This window comes from Sinocyclocheilus anshuiensis, unplaced genomic scaffold (genome assembly GCF_001515605.1).
Source record: "Sinocyclocheilus anshuiensis isolate Anshui unplaced genomic scaffold, SAMN03320099.WGS_v1.1 scaffold62, whole genome shotgun sequence".
NCBI classification, from domain to species: Eukaryota; Metazoa; Chordata; class Actinopteri; order Cypriniformes; family Cyprinidae; genus Sinocyclocheilus; species Sinocyclocheilus anshuiensis.
This window is the reverse complement of record NW_015544180.1, coordinates 451,587-469,311: the sequence shown is the minus strand read 5'-3', so window position 1 is coordinate 469,311 and position 17,725 is coordinate 451,587. Positions and strand designations below refer to the sequence as shown.

At 36.1% G+C, this 17,725-nt stretch overlaps 3 protein-coding genes across 6 annotated transcripts in view; all 3 read right to left on the bottom strand.

The window, feature by feature from the left end:
* Positions 1-322: 322 nt before the first annotated feature.
* LOC107696340 (cysteine protease ATG4D-like) lies at positions 323-8,881 on the bottom strand. Of its 4 annotated transcripts, none has more exons than XR_001635081.1 (12): positions 8,785-8,881; positions 7,961-8,267; positions 7,514-7,597; positions 7,268-7,441; positions 5,511-5,796; positions 4,286-4,347; positions 3,944-4,092; positions 3,793-3,871; positions 3,560-3,636; positions 2,139-2,258; positions 1,575-2,058; positions 323-352 (listed from the first exon to the last, which is right to left on the bottom strand). XR_001635081.1 is itself a non-coding variant. In XM_016496634.1 (11 exons), the coding sequence occupies exons 2-11, from the start codon at positions 8,175-8,177 to the stop codon at positions 1,894-1,896; spliced, it is 1,413 nt and encodes a 470-aa protein (XP_016352120.1). In that variant the 5' UTR covers positions 8,178-8,267; positions 8,785-8,881; the 3' UTR covers positions 1,406-1,893. The 4 variants fall into 4 exon arrangements, 2 of the variants coding, with proteins under 2 accessions (XP_016352120.1, XP_016352122.1); XR_001635082.1 differs by lacking the exon at positions 323-352 and having other exon boundaries at positions 1,406-1,685; positions 1,773-2,058; XM_016496634.1 differs by lacking the exon at positions 323-352 and having other exon boundaries at positions 1,406-2,058.
* Positions 8,882-10,365: 1,484 nt separating this feature from the next.
* Positions 10,366-11,599, bottom strand: LOC107696347 (vicilin-like seed storage protein At2g18540). Its single transcript, XM_016496643.1, has one exon. It carries the CDS (start codon positions 11,498-11,500, stop codon positions 10,502-10,504), a length of 999 nt encoding a protein of 332 aa, XP_016352129.1. The 5' UTR covers positions 11,501-11,599; the 3' UTR covers positions 10,366-10,501.
* LOC107696310 (GTPase IMAP family member 8-like) overlaps positions 11,514-17,725 on the bottom strand; it is a 7,277-nt gene continuing 1,065 nt past the window's right edge. The window contains exons 2-6 of the mRNA XM_016496596.1: positions 17,207-17,245; positions 16,195-16,932; positions 14,098-14,766; positions 11,610-12,441; positions 11,514-11,547 (exon numbers count right to left, since the gene is read on the bottom strand). Of these exons, the coding sequence (XP_016352082.1) occupies positions 11,514-11,547; positions 11,610-12,441; positions 14,098-14,766; positions 16,195-16,932; positions 17,207-17,245 (2,312 nt within the window). The remainder of the gene's footprint in view (positions 11,548-11,609; positions 12,442-14,097; positions 14,767-16,194; positions 16,933-17,206; positions 17,246-17,725) is intronic.

The window sequence follows — 17,725 nt, the reverse complement described above, 5'->3', positions numbered from 1 at the left end:
ATTAAGGGCCTTATAGGCAAGTAATAATATTTTGTAACTGATACGGAACTTAATAGGTAGCCAGTGCAGAGACTGTCAAATTGGGGTAATATGATAATATTTTGGTCCGTGGTGTCCCGGCGCCGGAGTGAAGGACATCTGGGAAGATCGCGTCCTGGGTGCACCGGGCCTGTGCAGAGAAACACACGGAGTAGAGGTGGTGGGAGAATTAGCAGCGCGCTGTATACTTACCTCGGACTTGTGAGCGTCAGCCTGGGATGTTTCCAGCGCGGCTCTCCGCTCTCTCAGCTGGGTCTGCTTCGCCACCAGGTCACGGATCTGCTTCTCCACGGCCTCCAGCTCGTGTCCTCACCTGCACTCAAAGGTAGACACACATCCACCATTAAAGCAAGTAACAGTGAGTAGTGTATTAGTAATGTAAGCGAGATTAGCGGCAACCACGCTGGCGATGCTAGCGGGCTATATGCTAATAGCAGACTCGGGAAGTCAAAAATAGAACTAGTGATAACAAGGCGCTCTGATTGTTTTTGTTGTAGAATACGATAGGGGATATATTCACACGTTATAGAAACGAAAATGATGGTGTATAAAATTGATTTTAAGATAAAAAATTTGACGACAAAGAATTAACTTGACGGAGCTCAAACTCAAAACATACGGCAGCAACAAACAGGAAGTGACTTCGTCATAATTAATTTTTTTATTTTGACTCAAGTCCCATTCGTTTACATGGAGAGGGCGGGGTTTATGACATTTACTGCAGCCAGCCACCAGGGGGCGATCAAAGAGCCCGCAGCTTCACTTTTCATGGCGTGTGAGGCACACCCGCACTAGATAGTCATCTTGCTGACGATTCTGAGGTCTCAGTCAAGTACTATAAATACTTCGGTCTTTTTGCATGTTTAAAGTTCATGGTTTGGAAAGTCAAGTATCAAAATTATCTACAAGTTTCCCAGATGTGAATACAACTTAAGAGGCCGGTCATGTCCAATTTGCGACATGACTTTGGAGACCCCAGAGGGTTCAAGAGGGAATTGCAGGGGATAAATCATGAATAAATATTTTATTATTATTTTTGTTAATAAAAGGCTTGTTCACAATAATACCAGATTGCATTAAGAAATAAAATGAATTTTGAATTGATACTGATAACTGATATTGATTTTCATCAGTAGTTGTTGCTTAACCAGAGAAGTTAAACTGGTCTGTTTAACTCTACAAAAATGTCTATCTTTCATGCTACACTTAAAAAAAAAAAAAACTATTGAAAACTCTTAGAATCAACTCTAAGAATAACGAGAATACAGGAAATGAAACACCTCAAAAGCATTGGTAATGAAAACGCATGTCATAAGAATTTGGGTAGAAATGTGCGTAACCAGAACACAACACCAAAAAAAAAAAATGTGACCCAGACCTGTTTTACTTTATCTCGGAAACATCCACATTTTAGGGAAAAGCTTTCCGTTTATACAGTAGTTAGTCAAACAGCAAAACACATAAACAAGAGACTAAATCACAGTGTTTACAGCAGCCAAATCCCATGTTTGCCTGTCAAAGAGTAACGTCAGCACCTCTCGTCTGCTGTCATTAGCGTCACACCAAACACATCCACGCTAATCTGCTTAGCCACCTGCTCCCCGAACTCTTCACATCCTCCTGTATGGTGCGTTTACACATGACAACTACAGAAAAACAAGAAAATAACAGCAGCAGTCTGTAAAAACTCACGTTTAAATACTCAAAGAGCAAAAGCACCCACTTTCACCCACGTTTTGGACACACAAAATAGTCCAGCTCTCCTTGACATGCCAGTGAGTGTGGCAATCTTGATCACATGACTCAAATTGGAGGAAGTACTGGAGAATCCAAACAGGAAATAAAGTTTGTGCATCACAGGAGCACAAATTCATCCAAACAGCTTTTCTTTTTGATTCGGCCCAGTCTGTCTTTGGTCTTTATATGAGTGACTGAGTCTGACGTACAGCTTCTCTCTGCGTTATTATGACCCTCCACAAATGTGAAGATGGGGTACTTTTCCTCCGATGATGTCAGAGCCTGTCCATCAAATCAAAAACAGAGATACTGATATCGCAGGATTTCGGACGTATAATCTGAAAGGCCGATAAGCTACTAACCTCAGTGACGTCTGAGCACAGAGTCTGGAAATCCCCCCTGCTGGCGGCGTAGAAACCCACCGTACAGCTCGGGTCCATGTGGTTAAACGGCATCTTCCTGACAGTTTTACAGTGAAACGACTGCACCGAGAGACAGACAAACACATAGAGACATTATTCAATTCAGTTTATTTGTAGAGCGCTTTTAACAATGCATATTGTTTCAAAGCAGCTGCACAGAAAATGCCTGTTTTTGAATGTTACAATAAGTATTCTATGATAATATAAAATTACAATATATACTATTACAGTTTTTATTAATATTTTGAATGAGTTTTGATTTTTAGATTTTGTTTTCATTTTAAATTTAGAAAAAAACTTTAAAAGTTTTTGTAATTTTGTCCCGTGTTTTTTTTTTCATTAGTGTCTGTTTTTTAAAAAGAAAATGTGTATGTAGTTTATTAAATGTTATTTCAGCAAATATTTTATTTAAATGAAAATAAATGTTGCCTAGCTAAAATCAAATCATCAAAAAGAAAATTATTTTTAATTAATAAAATGATTTGATTGTAGTTAACAATAACCCTGTATTCAAAAAGTGGAGGCATTAATATACTTTTATAGTTTTGATTAATACTTTGAATCAGTTTTTATTGTTATATTTTCAATTTTAATTTTAGTCAAAAGTTGTACGTAATTTTGTTCTGTTTTGTCATTTCGTTTTTTCAATATGTATGGTATGAAGAGTTATTAATTTTTATTTTAGTTTTTGTTTTAATGATTTTAGTACTTTAAGCAAAAATAAAAATGTTGACTTGGCAACTATCTGAAATAAAACAAGATTTTTTAAAAATTCTTTTATCAGTTAAAATAAACTAACAAAATTAAAATTAATTAAAAGTAACTATATAGACGTCAAACAGAACCATTAAAATACAACTACAGTTTTATTTTCAGTTTATATTTTTTATTTCCTGTTTTGATTTAATTTTTTTATTTTAATTTTAGATTTTAATTTTGTACTGTTTTTGCCATTTTATAATTTTTTTTTTTATGTGTACAGTTTTTTATTAAGTATTCGTTCATTTTTTTGTTTTAGCCATTTTAGTACTTTAACTTAAACAAAAACAAAAAAATACAAATTTCAACTATTTTCAATTAGAAAAAAAAAGTTTTAAAAGTACAATTTTATCATTTTAGTTTACTATAATAACCCTGTAAAAGAGAAACAGAGGTGTTTAGCAGTATGTTAAAATTGCTCATTTTCATACAATGAAAGCAGATGTCTAAAAAGGACAAAAAAGCATCTCACACAGGCTACATCCAGTTTTTTTTTTTTTTTTTTTTTTTTTTAAACTTAGTCCCTAGTCGCTGTATGAATGACATTTTGAGGAGGAACAAATTGGTTTTCAGGCAAACTATCCCTTTAAATATCAGCTCACCTCTAAAGGGAAGTTGTCTTGCTGGACGTCTACCGTAGTTTGACAGTAATGAGGATCCAAATAGATCAGATGATCATCTGCATGACGAAACACAGAAAACAACAAGCACACAGATGATGAGTGATTCGTTACACACACACACACACACACACACACACACGTAAACCACAAACACACAGACGCTGAGCGATTCGTTACACATTACAAACACAAACGCACGTCATGTGACTCACCCTGGAATCCCACGAAAAACAGCGAGTGTTTGGGTTTCCCTCCAATGATTCCCATGCAGCACTGCAGCTCCAGCAACCTCTGCAGACACAGAGAGCGAAAACATGAGCTCAAACCATCTCTTCACATGTGTGTGTTTGTGTTGTAACACACCTTGACACATTGGGTGTAAGCTGGATTCAACACTTCAGACCCCAAACGCACAGGCACCAGCAGAACCAGTGACTTCCAGCCAGACCTGCGCCTCGCTGAGAGATCCGTACGGGACGTCCCGCACAGGTTCAACACGTCTCCAACATACACTACAGCCAAACACAGAGATTTAGAGTTGAGGTGTTACAGTCTGTACACAAATGAACCAAAACTTGTGCCAAACTGCAGGTAATGAGACACTGTTGGTAATTTCCTGCTAAAATAAAGACCGTGTCCAGATGAGCGCAGAACAGGGCTTTCTAAAACAGACCAGGATTCATTGCTAAATCATGACAGACTGACCTGTGCAATCCTGCGCCACGTACACCGCCAGATCGGACACCTCGGATGCTGCCACAGCCTTCCTGAAACACACGAACAAATGTTTACCCTTAACTATCACTGAAAGGATTCATTATTTACATGCAATTTAACATATAATATGAAAATGTATATTTTAGTCTGTTCTCTTGTTGCATATGACATTACTGAAATGTATAAATGGCAGCAATACACCATGAATGGCTTTGCATTACTGATTTTACCTAAATATACTAAAAACATTTACATTATTTGAAATAAACATTAACGGAAATAAAATATAATATTAACGTTTATTTAAAAAAATATTATCAAAAATATAAAAAACCTTTTTGTTTCAGTCAGTCAGAGAAAATGTCAAATTTTCAATAGTTATAGTACTAAAATTACACTACAACTGAAATAAAAATAAATAAAAACTAAAGAGACATTAAAAATAATAAAAAATGACTAAAACACAAAAAAATTGCTAAAACTTTAACTAAAATTAAACAGTAAAATATAAACAAACCGCAATAAAAAATTATTAAAATCTAAATAGACATATTTAAATAAATAAAAATAAACTAAAACAACAGTTGCTAAAACTTTAACTAAAATTAAAATGGAAAAAAATAAAATGAATGAACACGAAATAAACAAAAACTAATAATAATTTCTAAAACATAACTAAATTGCTAAAACGAACTCAAATTAAATAGAAAAATATAAGAAATATAAATGAAATAAAAATTAATAAAAAATAAATAGATAATTAAAAAAACACAAAATTGCTAAAACTTTAACTGAAATTAAATTGGAAAATATAAAATAAAAAACAATTTAAAATATTAATTAAGACTAAGATAGTATAGTAGTAATAACACTGAGGAAAATAAATGTACCTGTATAGTGTCTTATGTATTTAAACTTCACTAAACTAAATATTTAATTATTTAAACTAAATTCACTAAATAACTGCATTTATTAAAAATACAAATCGATAAAAAGTAAATTGATCAGTGTAGCAATCAAATGTCAGTCTATTAACAAACATTTGGGACATTAATACAGAATTCAGATGTTGTTCGCAGGCGTGAGTACATCGGCTTCAAATCTGGCTCATCCAATCACATTCATATTTCCTCACTTTATGCATGTGGCAGATGTGTTCCCAGATCAGTTCATGTATTCCCCAGGAATCAATCGCAGTGTATCCATCACTTACTGCAGTATGTGGGCCGCGATGGCCGGTCCGTACCAGTCACCCGCCCTCTTCCCAGAGGCCCGGCCCAACTCCACCAGCCGGTGCAGGCCGAACGGCGTGGAGGACAGATCGCCGAACCAGGACACGGTCCTCCTGTGAGTCCGCTCCTCCTGAGCCTCACAGTCTAACGTGGTTCCCAGACTGCGTCTGCGAGGTTTTCCCGAGTCACGCCGGCTCTCTCTGAGGGAATCGTCCAACACCTCCAGGTCATCTTTGGTCAGATGATGGGTCGCAGGCCACGTCCAGCCTGAAGAGAGGAATGGCATGCTTACTTTTGTACATAATATACTGTGCAAGTCTATTACTATTTAAAATAACAGTTTTTCTGTGTGAATATATTATGAAATGTAATTTATTCCTGTGATGGTGCAGTTGAATTTTCAGCATCATTACTCCAGTCTTCAGAGTCACATGATCCAGAAATCATTCTAATATGCTGATTTGAATGTGATTTAAATATGAAATTTCAAATAATACTTAAACTATAGCAAAACCATTGTGATACAAAACAAAGATATGCATTTTACCACATTTATGAGAAATTTTATTTAAATATATCATTATATGAATTTTTACAAAATTTTTAAAGGTCAGATTAATATTAATTAACCCCATATTAATCCCATATTAAACCGTGTGTTTTTCAGAATTTGTACAAATTTCTTCCGGCTCAAAAATGGTTATATCTCTTTTAAAAAATGTTTTTTTGAAAATTAAAAAATAAATAAATAAACATAAATGTTATCTCTTTAAAAATCTTAAAAATATATAAATAAATAAAAATAAATGGTTATATCTCTTTTTTTTATTATTATTAAAAATCGGGAAAAAAATTTTTTTTTAATTAAATGTGTATTTTTCACAGGCTAACCACATTTTTTAAGTTTTTGCCAGACTATTGATTAATTATTATTATTAACTTTTTTTTTTAACAAACTTTTAAAATTTCTTCTGGGTCAAAACTGGTTATATCTCTTTTAAAAAAATGATTTGAAAATTAAAAAATCAAAAAATAAATAAACATAAATGGTTATCTCTTCAAAAATCTTAAAAATAAATAAATAAATACAAATAAATGGTTATATCTCTTTTTAAAAAATGTTTTACAAATCTGGGGAAAAAATTTAAAAATTAAATGTGTATTTTCACAGTCTAACCACATTTTTTAAGTTTTTACCAGACTATTAATTAATTATTATTATTACCTTTTTTTTTTTTTTTTAACAAACTTTTAAAATTTCTTCTGGGTCAAAACTGGTTATATCTCTTTTAAAAAAATGATTTGAAAATTAAAAAATCAAAAAATAAATAAACATAAATGGTTATCTCTTCAAAAATCTTAAAAATAAATAAATAAATACAAATAAATGGTTATATCTCTTTTTAAAAAATGTTTTACAAATCTGGGGAAAAAATTTAAAAATTAAATGTGTATTTTCACAGTCTAACCACATTTTTTAAGTTTTTACCAGACTATTAATTAATTATTATTATTACCTTTTTTTTTTTTTTTTAACAAACTTTTAAAATTTCTTCTGGGTCAAAAATGGTTATATGTTTTGTCCTGATGTACATACATTTTCAATTTTAAATGTTTAGTCACACCAATATTAATTAATTGCATACTAAAACAAATAAAACTTTCTGAACTTTTAGAATGTCTTACAGGTTAAAAATGTCTGAATGTTAAGGATTTTGATCATGCAGTGTGTTTGTACCCGCGGGCATCGTGTGCAGCATTAGTCCGTGAGCTAACAGCATCTGTGCGCTGCGGAGCATGCAGCCCCATCCCGCGTCAGACGTGAGCGCCGAGCCGTCCAGCGGTGGGAAACCTCTCCTGTAGGTCATCCACAGCAGAGAGGAGAACGCCCGCCGAAAACTCTCCCGCTCTCCTGAGAGAAAACACACGCTTACAGTGAAACCACGACACTCACATGCAGGCATGACCGTCCTGTCCTGCTTACCGCTGTAGCTCAGCTGATAGGACTGTCCCAGCAGACACACGGGACTGCTCTTACTGAGACGCGGCTTGCCCTTCAGAGACCAGCCTGAGGAGAAACAGAGATGTGTGAGGATGACGGATTCATACTGAGTCAGGCAAGAGAAAAATGTGTGCGGTGGAGCCCGACTTCAAAATCTGGGTTTAGTGAAATAGGTCGTTTAGTGAGAGAGGAAGGTAAAGGTCAACAACGACTAAAAATCTACCAGCTTTTGATATAACAATATACACTACAGTTGAAGATTTTGGAAGAAATGCATACTTTAATTCTGCAAGGACACATTCAATTAATCAAAAGTGACAGTAAAGACAAAATATCACAGTTTACACAAAAATATAAAGCAGCACAACTGTTTTCAGCATCAAAAACACACACTGAAAAGCATGTTTTTATGAAAACTGCTCCACATACCTCCATATCTGAGGTTATTCCACGCTGAAATGAGTTTGGTTTTGAGTTTGGCCTTGTCTTTTGACTCCTGGACGTGTCCGTCGACGTCTGCACTGGGATCCAGCAGGCCCGGGTTCAACAGGTTGACCACCTCAAACGACGCGAGCTCATCTGTGGGCTCCATCCCGCTGTCTAACTCATCACTCACATCCATGACCGGCCCGGATACTGTTGCCATGACGTCCAGAGACTCTGAATCCCTGCTGTCCAATCAGAGGAGGGATGCGAGCCGCTCTGTCTCTTCTGAACGCTACAGGTGCCGGTGATGCTGTGGGACAGTGAAATAAAGGTTAATGTGTCACCAGAGCTCTTTAGAGGGAAATACTGAGCCATGTGACGCACATGTGACTGAAAGAATCTTACAAATGTGTCAAAGCAAATGTTAATGTTCCAAACTCCTATCAAAGATCCTACAATAATACAAGCGTTTAGATAACTATTGTGTGCTTATGCACTAAAATACACATGATTCCGGTTTATGTGCCCTTTAAATATGGTACTCTTTGATTTACCATGGTACTCAATGTACATGGCGGCTCAGCGTAGTACTTAAATAAAGAATACTGTGGTGTTACCATGGTACCATGTTCAACTGTACAATATCTCATTATTATTTGTGAGGATTATAGTGAATTTCAGCTGTGAGAGTGACTTTATAAGTTTGTTATTGACTGAGGCTTGTTGAGTTGATGCGGAAATCATGTTTATTCGCCTTTCGGATAAACAGACGGGTCACATTCAGTCACGAATGCGACTAAATTTTTATTATGTGGTAAAAAACTTACCTTAAAAGCTATTTTAACTGTCATGTCGTTGTGAATATCGCAGGATTTCAGCTTGAAACTTTCCGCAGTACAAACGTACCGCGACGCCACTGCCTGATTGTAACTCCGCCCCTTCCCTCTTTTACTCGGCAACAAAGCTCGTATCTGTCCTCTGATTGGCTGTCTGGTTCCTCAGCGCTCTCTGATTGGTCAACTGACTGACTAAGTAGGGGCAGATCTCTGAAAGTCCTGAATAAGTATGGCAAGCTGTATTAACTTTTACTGTTTGAAACCTACTAGTAACTATTTTCATGCTACTAGTACTTGTTTTTTTTTAGATAGTATCTATTCCATTAGTTACTAGTATTTATTCGTTAGCTGCTAGTGTTTATTCTTTAGGCACCAGTACCTTATTTAATAGTAAAAATACTTGTACTTATTTATTTACTAGTTCTTATTATTAGATACTAGTACTTATTCATTAGATACTCATACCTATTAAATAGATATAGTACTTATTGATTAGCTTCTAGTACTTATTCCACATGTTGCTAGCAAGATTTGTAACTGAACTATAGTGACCATTCTGACTAGTCATATTATAAGATGAGTAAAGAGCAGTTGTGACTAGTAAGATAAGAAACTTTCACAATCGCATTTTATCACGTTTCAGCGTTTTTCACTACTCTGTTGTGATTTATTAAATATTTCACTGTACAGTTTTAGCCAGTTAACCCTTTTTTGAGTCCTTAACATCACTAATGTGATTTATGAAATACTTACAGATTTGATCAATTAACCCTTTCCTGACTCCTTCGCTATTCTGATTTGTGAAAACTTTCACAGTAAAGCTTTGGTCAGTTAACCCTTCACTGAGTGCTTAACTTCACTATTCTGATTTGTGAAACCTTTCATAGTATAGTAGGGGTTGAACGACTTCTGATTTTTTGAAGTCGACTTTTATGTGATGAAACATTATGTGATTATGCAGCGCATTAGATTAGAACGGCGATTAACTTACCTGTACAATAAGCTGTTTAAAACGTGCATTCTCCCGTTCAATTTCGAGCATCCAGTAATATAATCACACATGTCTTGTGGAGCACTTTCAGAGTATGCATTTATTTGTCATTTGAACTGTTTGGAAACGGAGCGTAAATGTGGAAGTCCTTCAAAGATTTCTAATCCTGTTGCGCCCTCTATAGGACCAGCGACTAGTCGACGTCAAGCTTAAAGCGTCATGGCAGAGCATTGAAGTCGACTAGTCGACTAGTTGATTAGTCGGTGCAACCCCTATAGTATAGTATAGTTTTAGTCCTCCAATTAGATTACCCTAAAACATGGTGACAGATACCAAGTGAACACACACTCACACAGTCAGGCCGTGTCAAAGCTATAATAAATCAATAAACACATAAAACACCCGACTGTAACACAGTCTTTCATCACAGGACCTCTAAAGTTCTGCTCTTGTCACATATAAAGAAATACTATACTGCAGACAGACAGGGGAGAGAGAGATTGACATGGTTGAACTGCAATGTCACTAATGTCAATCAACTCAGAACAATAAAATAAAAACACATGCCAAATATAAGACATTGGTGGAGTTAGCAAATGCAATTTAGCACAAGCAGGCCTGGAGGAAAGATATTGTCTGAACATTAAATTGAAGCATAAAACAGAAAATAAAACATAAGGCATTCCTATTGTTATTTGACACTCGCCTTGAAAAGAATCACAGAATGACACAGCCGCTTGTTTTAATTTTCAGTTTTTCAACTTCTTGTTGCAGCTCCTTTATTTCAGCTCCTTTCTGCTCCTGCAGGTGCTGATAGAGTTTTTCCAGTAATTCCTGGTGTTTCTGACGTTCTTCCAGCATCTCACTGAGCTCCTGAACGTGCTGCTCTTTTCTCTCTCTGAAATCATTCAGTTCTTCTGCTTGTTTTCTGGCTTCATCCTCATGTTTCTTCTTTATGACTTTTATTTTCTCTTCATATTCCTTTTTTATTTCGTCTTCTCTTTCTTTCCTCTCCTTCTCCTCCTTTTCTCTTCTCTTGATCTCGTCTTCTTGCTCTCGTTTCAGATCATCATGCATTTTCTCCCATCTCTTTCTCTCTTCCTCTCGTCTCTCATCAGCTTCTCGTTTTCTTCTCTCCCACTCCTCTTTTCTCTCTCGTTCCAGTCTTTCATAATGTCTGTCCATTTCGGTTTTCTTGTCTTTATATTCTCTCTCCTTTTCTTCTCTCTCTCTTCTCTGTTTCTGTCTCTCCTCCTCGATCTTCTGTCGTTCTTCTTCTCTCTCTCTTTCAAATCTCTTTCTCATTTTCTCCAGTTCTTCTTGTTTTTCTCTCAGTTGTTCCTCGTGTTTCTCTTTTCTCTTTCTTTCCTCTTCCTCTCTTTCTCTCGTCTGTCGTTTCTTTTCATCCTCCCATTCTCTCTGCTGTCGTTTAATTTCCTCTTGAATCTCTTTTCTGTCATTTTCAGCCTCTTTTATTTTTCTCACCCATTCTTGTCTCTCTTTCTCTTCTTCTTCATTCCTCCTTTTCTCCTCCAAATCTCTCTTTTTTATTTCCTCTTCTTGATTCATCTGTAATTCTGCAATAATGTGTTTTTGCTCATTTTTCATCATTTCTTGATCTTGTCTGTATTTTTCTTCCCTCTTTCTATCTTCTTCTTCTCTTTGTTTTTGCTGTTTTTCATACTGTGATCTCTGGTTTTCAGTCTCTCTCGTCATCTTTTTGATTTTTCTATGATATTCGTCTCTTTGCTGTTTTTCCTCTTCTGCTCGTTTCTTGTTTTCGATTTCTCGTTTCTTCTGTTCCGTTTTCTCTTTCTCTTCAAACTCTTTTCTGAGTTTTTCCTCTTTTTCTTTTAGTTGATTCTCCATTTTCATTCTCTCTTCATCTGCTCTCTGTTTCTCCTCCTCGAGTCTCTTCATCAGGTTTTTCTTTTCCAGCTCATATTTGGCTTTTAATGCCTCATTTTGTGCCTCAATCTCTCTTTCTCTTTCTTTCAGTATTTCCTCCATTCTCTTCTTAATGGACATCTCTGCCTCCTCAAACATGCTGTTAGTGAAGTATCGACCAGCATTAGTATTTTTCACCTCTTCTATCATGTTTAACAGTTGAATCACTTGAGTTTTGTCTCGTTTTTCTTTATTATTGAAGACCAGGAATCTGTTTCCACAATCTCTGATCAGTTTCTTGAGTTCAGCACAATTATAATTATTCACATAATCTTGTATGGATTCATCTGCCAGTTCATCTCCTCTAGTGAACAGAACGATGCTGAACTGAGCGGCTTTATGACCAAAGATCTGCTTTATCAGATCCATAGTGTCCATTGACTCTTTGGTGAATCTTCCCAAACTCAACACAATGACGAACACATGAGGTCCAGGTGACGACATTGAAATGCATTTCACTATTTCTTCCAACACTCGATCATTTGACAGTGTCGTGTCGAAGAGACCTGGTGTATCAACAACAGCTACTGATCGACCATCAGTCTGACCAAACCCCTTCTCACAAACTGTCATCACTGAATCTGGCCTTAATTGGCTGCGAAACTCATTTCTTCCCAGAATAGTGTTTCCTGTTGCACTCTTCCCACTTCCTGTCCTCCCGATCAGCACAATCCTCAAACATTCCTGATCGTCTGCTTCACCTTCAGCACCTGAAAAATTGTTTTGGAATTCAAAATGCAAAAGTTGGTGGAATTCATGTATTGATACATATATTGCAGATTCGAGTCTGGTGTTTTTCAGTCAAATCATATGGCAATGTCTCTGATTGTTTTCAGTTTTATTCGCTGGGTAAGAATCAAGTCAGAGGGGATTTTTAGCTTCTGAAATGCTAGTAAAGTTTCTAGAAGTCTGCTGTCATTTTGATAGGTTGATCTGCTACTAAGTTTGGGTAGTCTAAGAAGCATCTGGTTCTGTTCAGGGTACAGACTTTTGGAAATAAAATGCAGAAGTTTACACATGGTTATCTAGGATTTCAGTTGGTGTCTATTTTCTGCTGTAAACCTCATTTACAAAATCACTGTGTCCATGGCCAGTGGAGTGTCAGTGGTCACAGTCATCAAATGTTTGAGATGCTTGTCTTTACTGAATCTTTAAAGTGCCTAAGTTAACTTCGGTAACTTCATAAGCCCTCACTGTCCTCTTTTGAAAGTTTATGAAAGGATATAATGGCATTTTGATGGACAGAGATCCGTGGCAGAGTCAATACTGTTGAGATGAGAACTGCTTAGCAAAAGTAATTAGCAAATGTAGATTTCACTACATTTCTTAAGCGTTTCAGAAACAGGTGCTGTATGTAGGATTGACACCGAGTGGTTGAACTAGGTATTGCAGTCCAAATTCAAAATATTGGAGAGGGTTTTTTTCACCCTGCCCCTCCTCCTCGGACTTGACGCACATGCAGGTTGCCAGATTGACGACACCAACAGGAACGAGCACACTTGAGATGAATAAAATGAAATACACTGTGTTTCCCGCCAACTGGCAACCCGGGGTGCCGAAATACTATTGGGTAAACTGGCAGTGGGCGGGTTTCACAAACCAAAGCAGAAACCGACATTCTGGCCTGGAACGCACATTTTCAATTAACTGACTGTAGCATTGTTTTTTAGATAAACAAGTATGTTAACTTAGCATGTTTCTTAAATATCTGCAAACATATTATGGTATTTTTATGCTTTAGTAGAGTCAAAAACTTACATACAGCACCTTTAAGAGGACAGCTTATTGATTGACTGTCTTGTGTATCAGTTGACTCAGGATATGAACAGTTTAGGCCAATTTGATTTACAAGTTCAACTGGCTCACTAAAAAGTACAGAATCAAAAGAATGATTAATTCATGAATTTTTAAGCACAAGATTTAAGAGTGAGATTTGACTCACTGTCAGTACTGAGGATGGAGATGAATAAATGCTTAAATTTGGGACATGTGGCTTCTGAATGTTGATTACAGTGGACAAATAAAATGGTTTAGTGTTAAAATCATTTTAAGGTTTTTTTTTTGGTCAGTTTTTAAGGCAAAACTCAGGTTCCACACTGGTCAAACAAATGTATATCTTTAGATGTCTTCAATACATCAATATCGTATGCTTTAGTGTCTTTGTACACATACGTTAATATAGATGCACTAGAACAACACTTCATGTAATATATGTACGTGTGTGTGTGTGTGTGAATACTGATAGTCAGTTGCATATTCACTGCATGTGGAATTACTTTGTGAACAAATTTCCAATTATTTTTTCTCTTAGATAAAGAAAATGACCATAAATGACAGTAATTACTTTACTCCTACTTCTTAATCACCTTCTAACTGAATTTTCTGCTCCAACTCTTTGATTTTACTCTTCATTTCACTCAGTTTTTCCTCTAGTTCATTCCTGACTCTGTTCTCCTGAGCTTTCACATACGTCTGTAGTGAATACGGTTCAGTCTTCATGTTCTCAATATAATCCAGCAGTTCTGGGATCTGTCTTGAGTTTTCAGGTTCATTAAACCCCATCACTCTGTACTGACCTCCACAGCGACTGATTAACCTCTGAGATTCTGTGCTGGATTTGACAAAATCTAACGCAAGTCCTTCAACACTGAGGTCCGATGTGAAAAGCAGCATGAAATGCTGTTTGGAGTAAAAAGTCTTCTGGATCTCCTCCATTTCTGCTTTGTCTTCATCAGTCAGTGGAGCAACAGGAATGACAATGATGAAAACATGAACTCCAGGATCACAGAGAGACACACAGTTGAGAGTCTGACGCATCACTTCCTCCTCTGAGAGCCGACTGAGAGCTGGAAGCTCCACCAGACTGATCAGACAACCATGAGTCTTCTGCTCTTTCTTCACACACTCTTCACCGCTTGCTTTCCGATCTGGAGGTTTTATCTTCTTCCCTCGTAAAAGTTTGGACACAGAGACTTTAAATGTTGGATTACTTCCACACAGAACCAGGTTCAGCTTCTGTTTTCCAGATGAATTTGCTGACATTGAAAAACAAATTAAGAGCTTTGGTATAGCACACTTTCTTAAAGGGATAGTTCACCCAAAAATGAAAATTCTGTCATTGATTACTCACCCTCATGTCGTTCCAAACCCATAAGACCTTCGTTCATCTTCAGAACACAAATTAAGATATTTTTGATGAAATCTGAGAGTTTTCGGACCCTGCATAGACAGCAATGCAACTACCACATTCAAGGCCCAGAAAGGTAGTAAGGACATCTATAAAATAGTCCATGTGACATTAGTGGATCAACCGTAATTTTACGAAGCTATGAGAATACTTTTTGTGCACAAAGAAAACAAAAATAATGATTTGCGCCTGGTTTTTAAGCACACGCATGCGTCGCAGTACTGTCGTGAACGTGCATCGAACACTGACACAGAAGAGAAGAAATTGTTGAATAAAGTTGTTATTTTTGTTTTCTTTGTGCATAAAAAGTATTCTCGTTGCTTGTAAAAAATTTAAGTTGAACCACTGATGTCCAGTGGACTATTTTAATGATGTCCTTACAACCTTTCTGGGCCTTGAACGTTGTAGTTGTTTTGCTGTCTATGCAGGATCACAAAGATTTAATCCAAAACATCTTAATTTGTGTTCTGAAGATGAACGAATGTCTTACGGGTTTGGAACAACATCATTTTCCTTTTTGGTTGAACTATCCCTTTAACACTTCTTGTGTTAAGTTATATTGTATGTAGCTTACTATGGTTTAATCAACTTACTGTTGGGACGAATATGAATATATGGATTTTTCTTTCTTAAATTGGCTGGGGGAAAAGTAAACAAGTACAAATTTAATAAATATCTAAGCAATATAAAACAATGTTCCCACATGCTGTATCCTGACATTCTGACAACACAAGCGTAACAGTTAAGGATCAAGTATCTTTTTGTTTTTTGCACTAAAAGCACTATGCTGCTTTTATTTTCTGTTCTTCATTCTGTTAAAAGAGTTAACAATTGTTCCCGTTCCTCTTTTAATCCTTGTCTCCTAGCTCCTTGTCATATGATTCGCTTGAATTCTATAAGTTTGAGTTTAACAAATATTAAAGATGGCAGTTTTAATTCAATTTAAATTTTTGTAACAAATTATTTTCTTTTTACAACACACTTGACACAGTCAACAGAGTAAAAGTTACACAGTGGTTGGACAAAATAATTTAGGGTTCATGTCATTTGTTTAGACTGCAGTGAAAAAAAAATCAACATTGCTTTTATCTTTCCTTTATCTTTTCATTGTCTTTATTCTGTAATTTGTAATTTGACACATTATGTTGTCCAACCCCTGTAAGTACTGATCAGACTGTGCAAAGACTGTTTAGTCAGATCGACTAATGTTTAATTGCACACTATATAAACTGAGTTCATTTTCACAGCATTAAAAAGAGCAACTCTGAAAACTTACAAAAGAGTCTTCCTTCACCACTTCTCCTTTTCTGTCTCTCGTTGGGTTTTCCATCATTATTGTGGTGAGAGCTCTTCTTGTTTTCTTCCTCTGAATTGAGCTGCTCTTCATCCACAGACGATCCTACAACATCATGAAATATGTCACATGTGAGATATTCTTCCTTGTTATCCTTGAGTATCTTATCAACCCTTTTAAATATGTCTGCTTGCAATTCTGGTTTTATTTCATCCAGCTGAAGATGTCCTCCACACTCCTTTATTAACTGATGAATAGTTGTCTCCAGAGCATTGCCTACAATCAACTGTTCAGGATGGCTGATTATGGAACTAATTATTGATCTGTATGTCTCTTTATCAGTCGTGAGAACAATGGCACGTCTAATCGCATCCTCACTGAATTCTTTCAGCACATATTTCACTCTTCCCATGTCCTCCTCAGTGAAGTCTTTATACTGCAGTATGAGTATGAATGCATGAGGTCCTGGAGCAGACAGATTCACACAGTCTCTCACTGTCTGTGTGATCTGATGGTCTGAGAGGTTAGGACTCAGCAGATGAAGGGTGTTAATGACTGTGACGTGTCTGTCCTTCACCATTCCACCGATTTTCATCACACTGAGCTGCTCTAAAGCTGTAGGTTCTTCATTCTCACGCAGATCAATTCCCAGGATTAGGTTTCTGACTTGGCTGTTTTCTGATAGATTCTTCCCCAGAAGAACAATCCTCAGATCACTCACTAGAACACACACAATGCATACCGCAAAGTTAGAAACACTAAAAATCTGCAGCAATACCACAACACTGACCATTTTAAATTTTCATTTCAATTTACATTTTCATATTTACATCACTGAATATAAAAATGAGAAATGGTTTGGTTGTGTAAAATAATTTACATTTCACATTACAGCGTGAATCCTCAACAAACCGTTTACTGGATGTAAGAACAAAATATGCAGTCATATTTACATTGTACCTATGAGTTATAATTTATAATTTAATTGACTTACTCGTAGGAGGATTACTTAGACTTTGCCGCCTTCGCCTGTCTGAAAATAAAATCATCCATATGACGCATAACAATCAAACCTTTATAAATCATGACATGAATTCGTGAATTAGAGAACATATGAAGGTTGCCTACTATAAGTTGATGAACAGATCAACGACAGAACGTTGTGATTTGAACAAACTCTCAAAATTATTAATTTACAAAATAATCAATCAATCAATAAACAAACAAACGAACAAACGAGTGTCCGTAAAGTGTCTGGGTTTTTTTCACTATTTGAAACTTACGTGGGTCAAACTCTTTCGCTGCATATGATGTGACTGCATCTATAAAACCAAGCAGAACACAAAATAATCATCTCAAAATACCGAACACACAACTAAACTAAAACTTGTCTATATCGAAGTGACAAACCCGCTGCATATTTTATCAATTTTTGATGAATTACATCCACTTCAAGAAAATGTTACTTATTAATGGATTACCTTTATTTACTCCATGTAGCCTACTTCATATA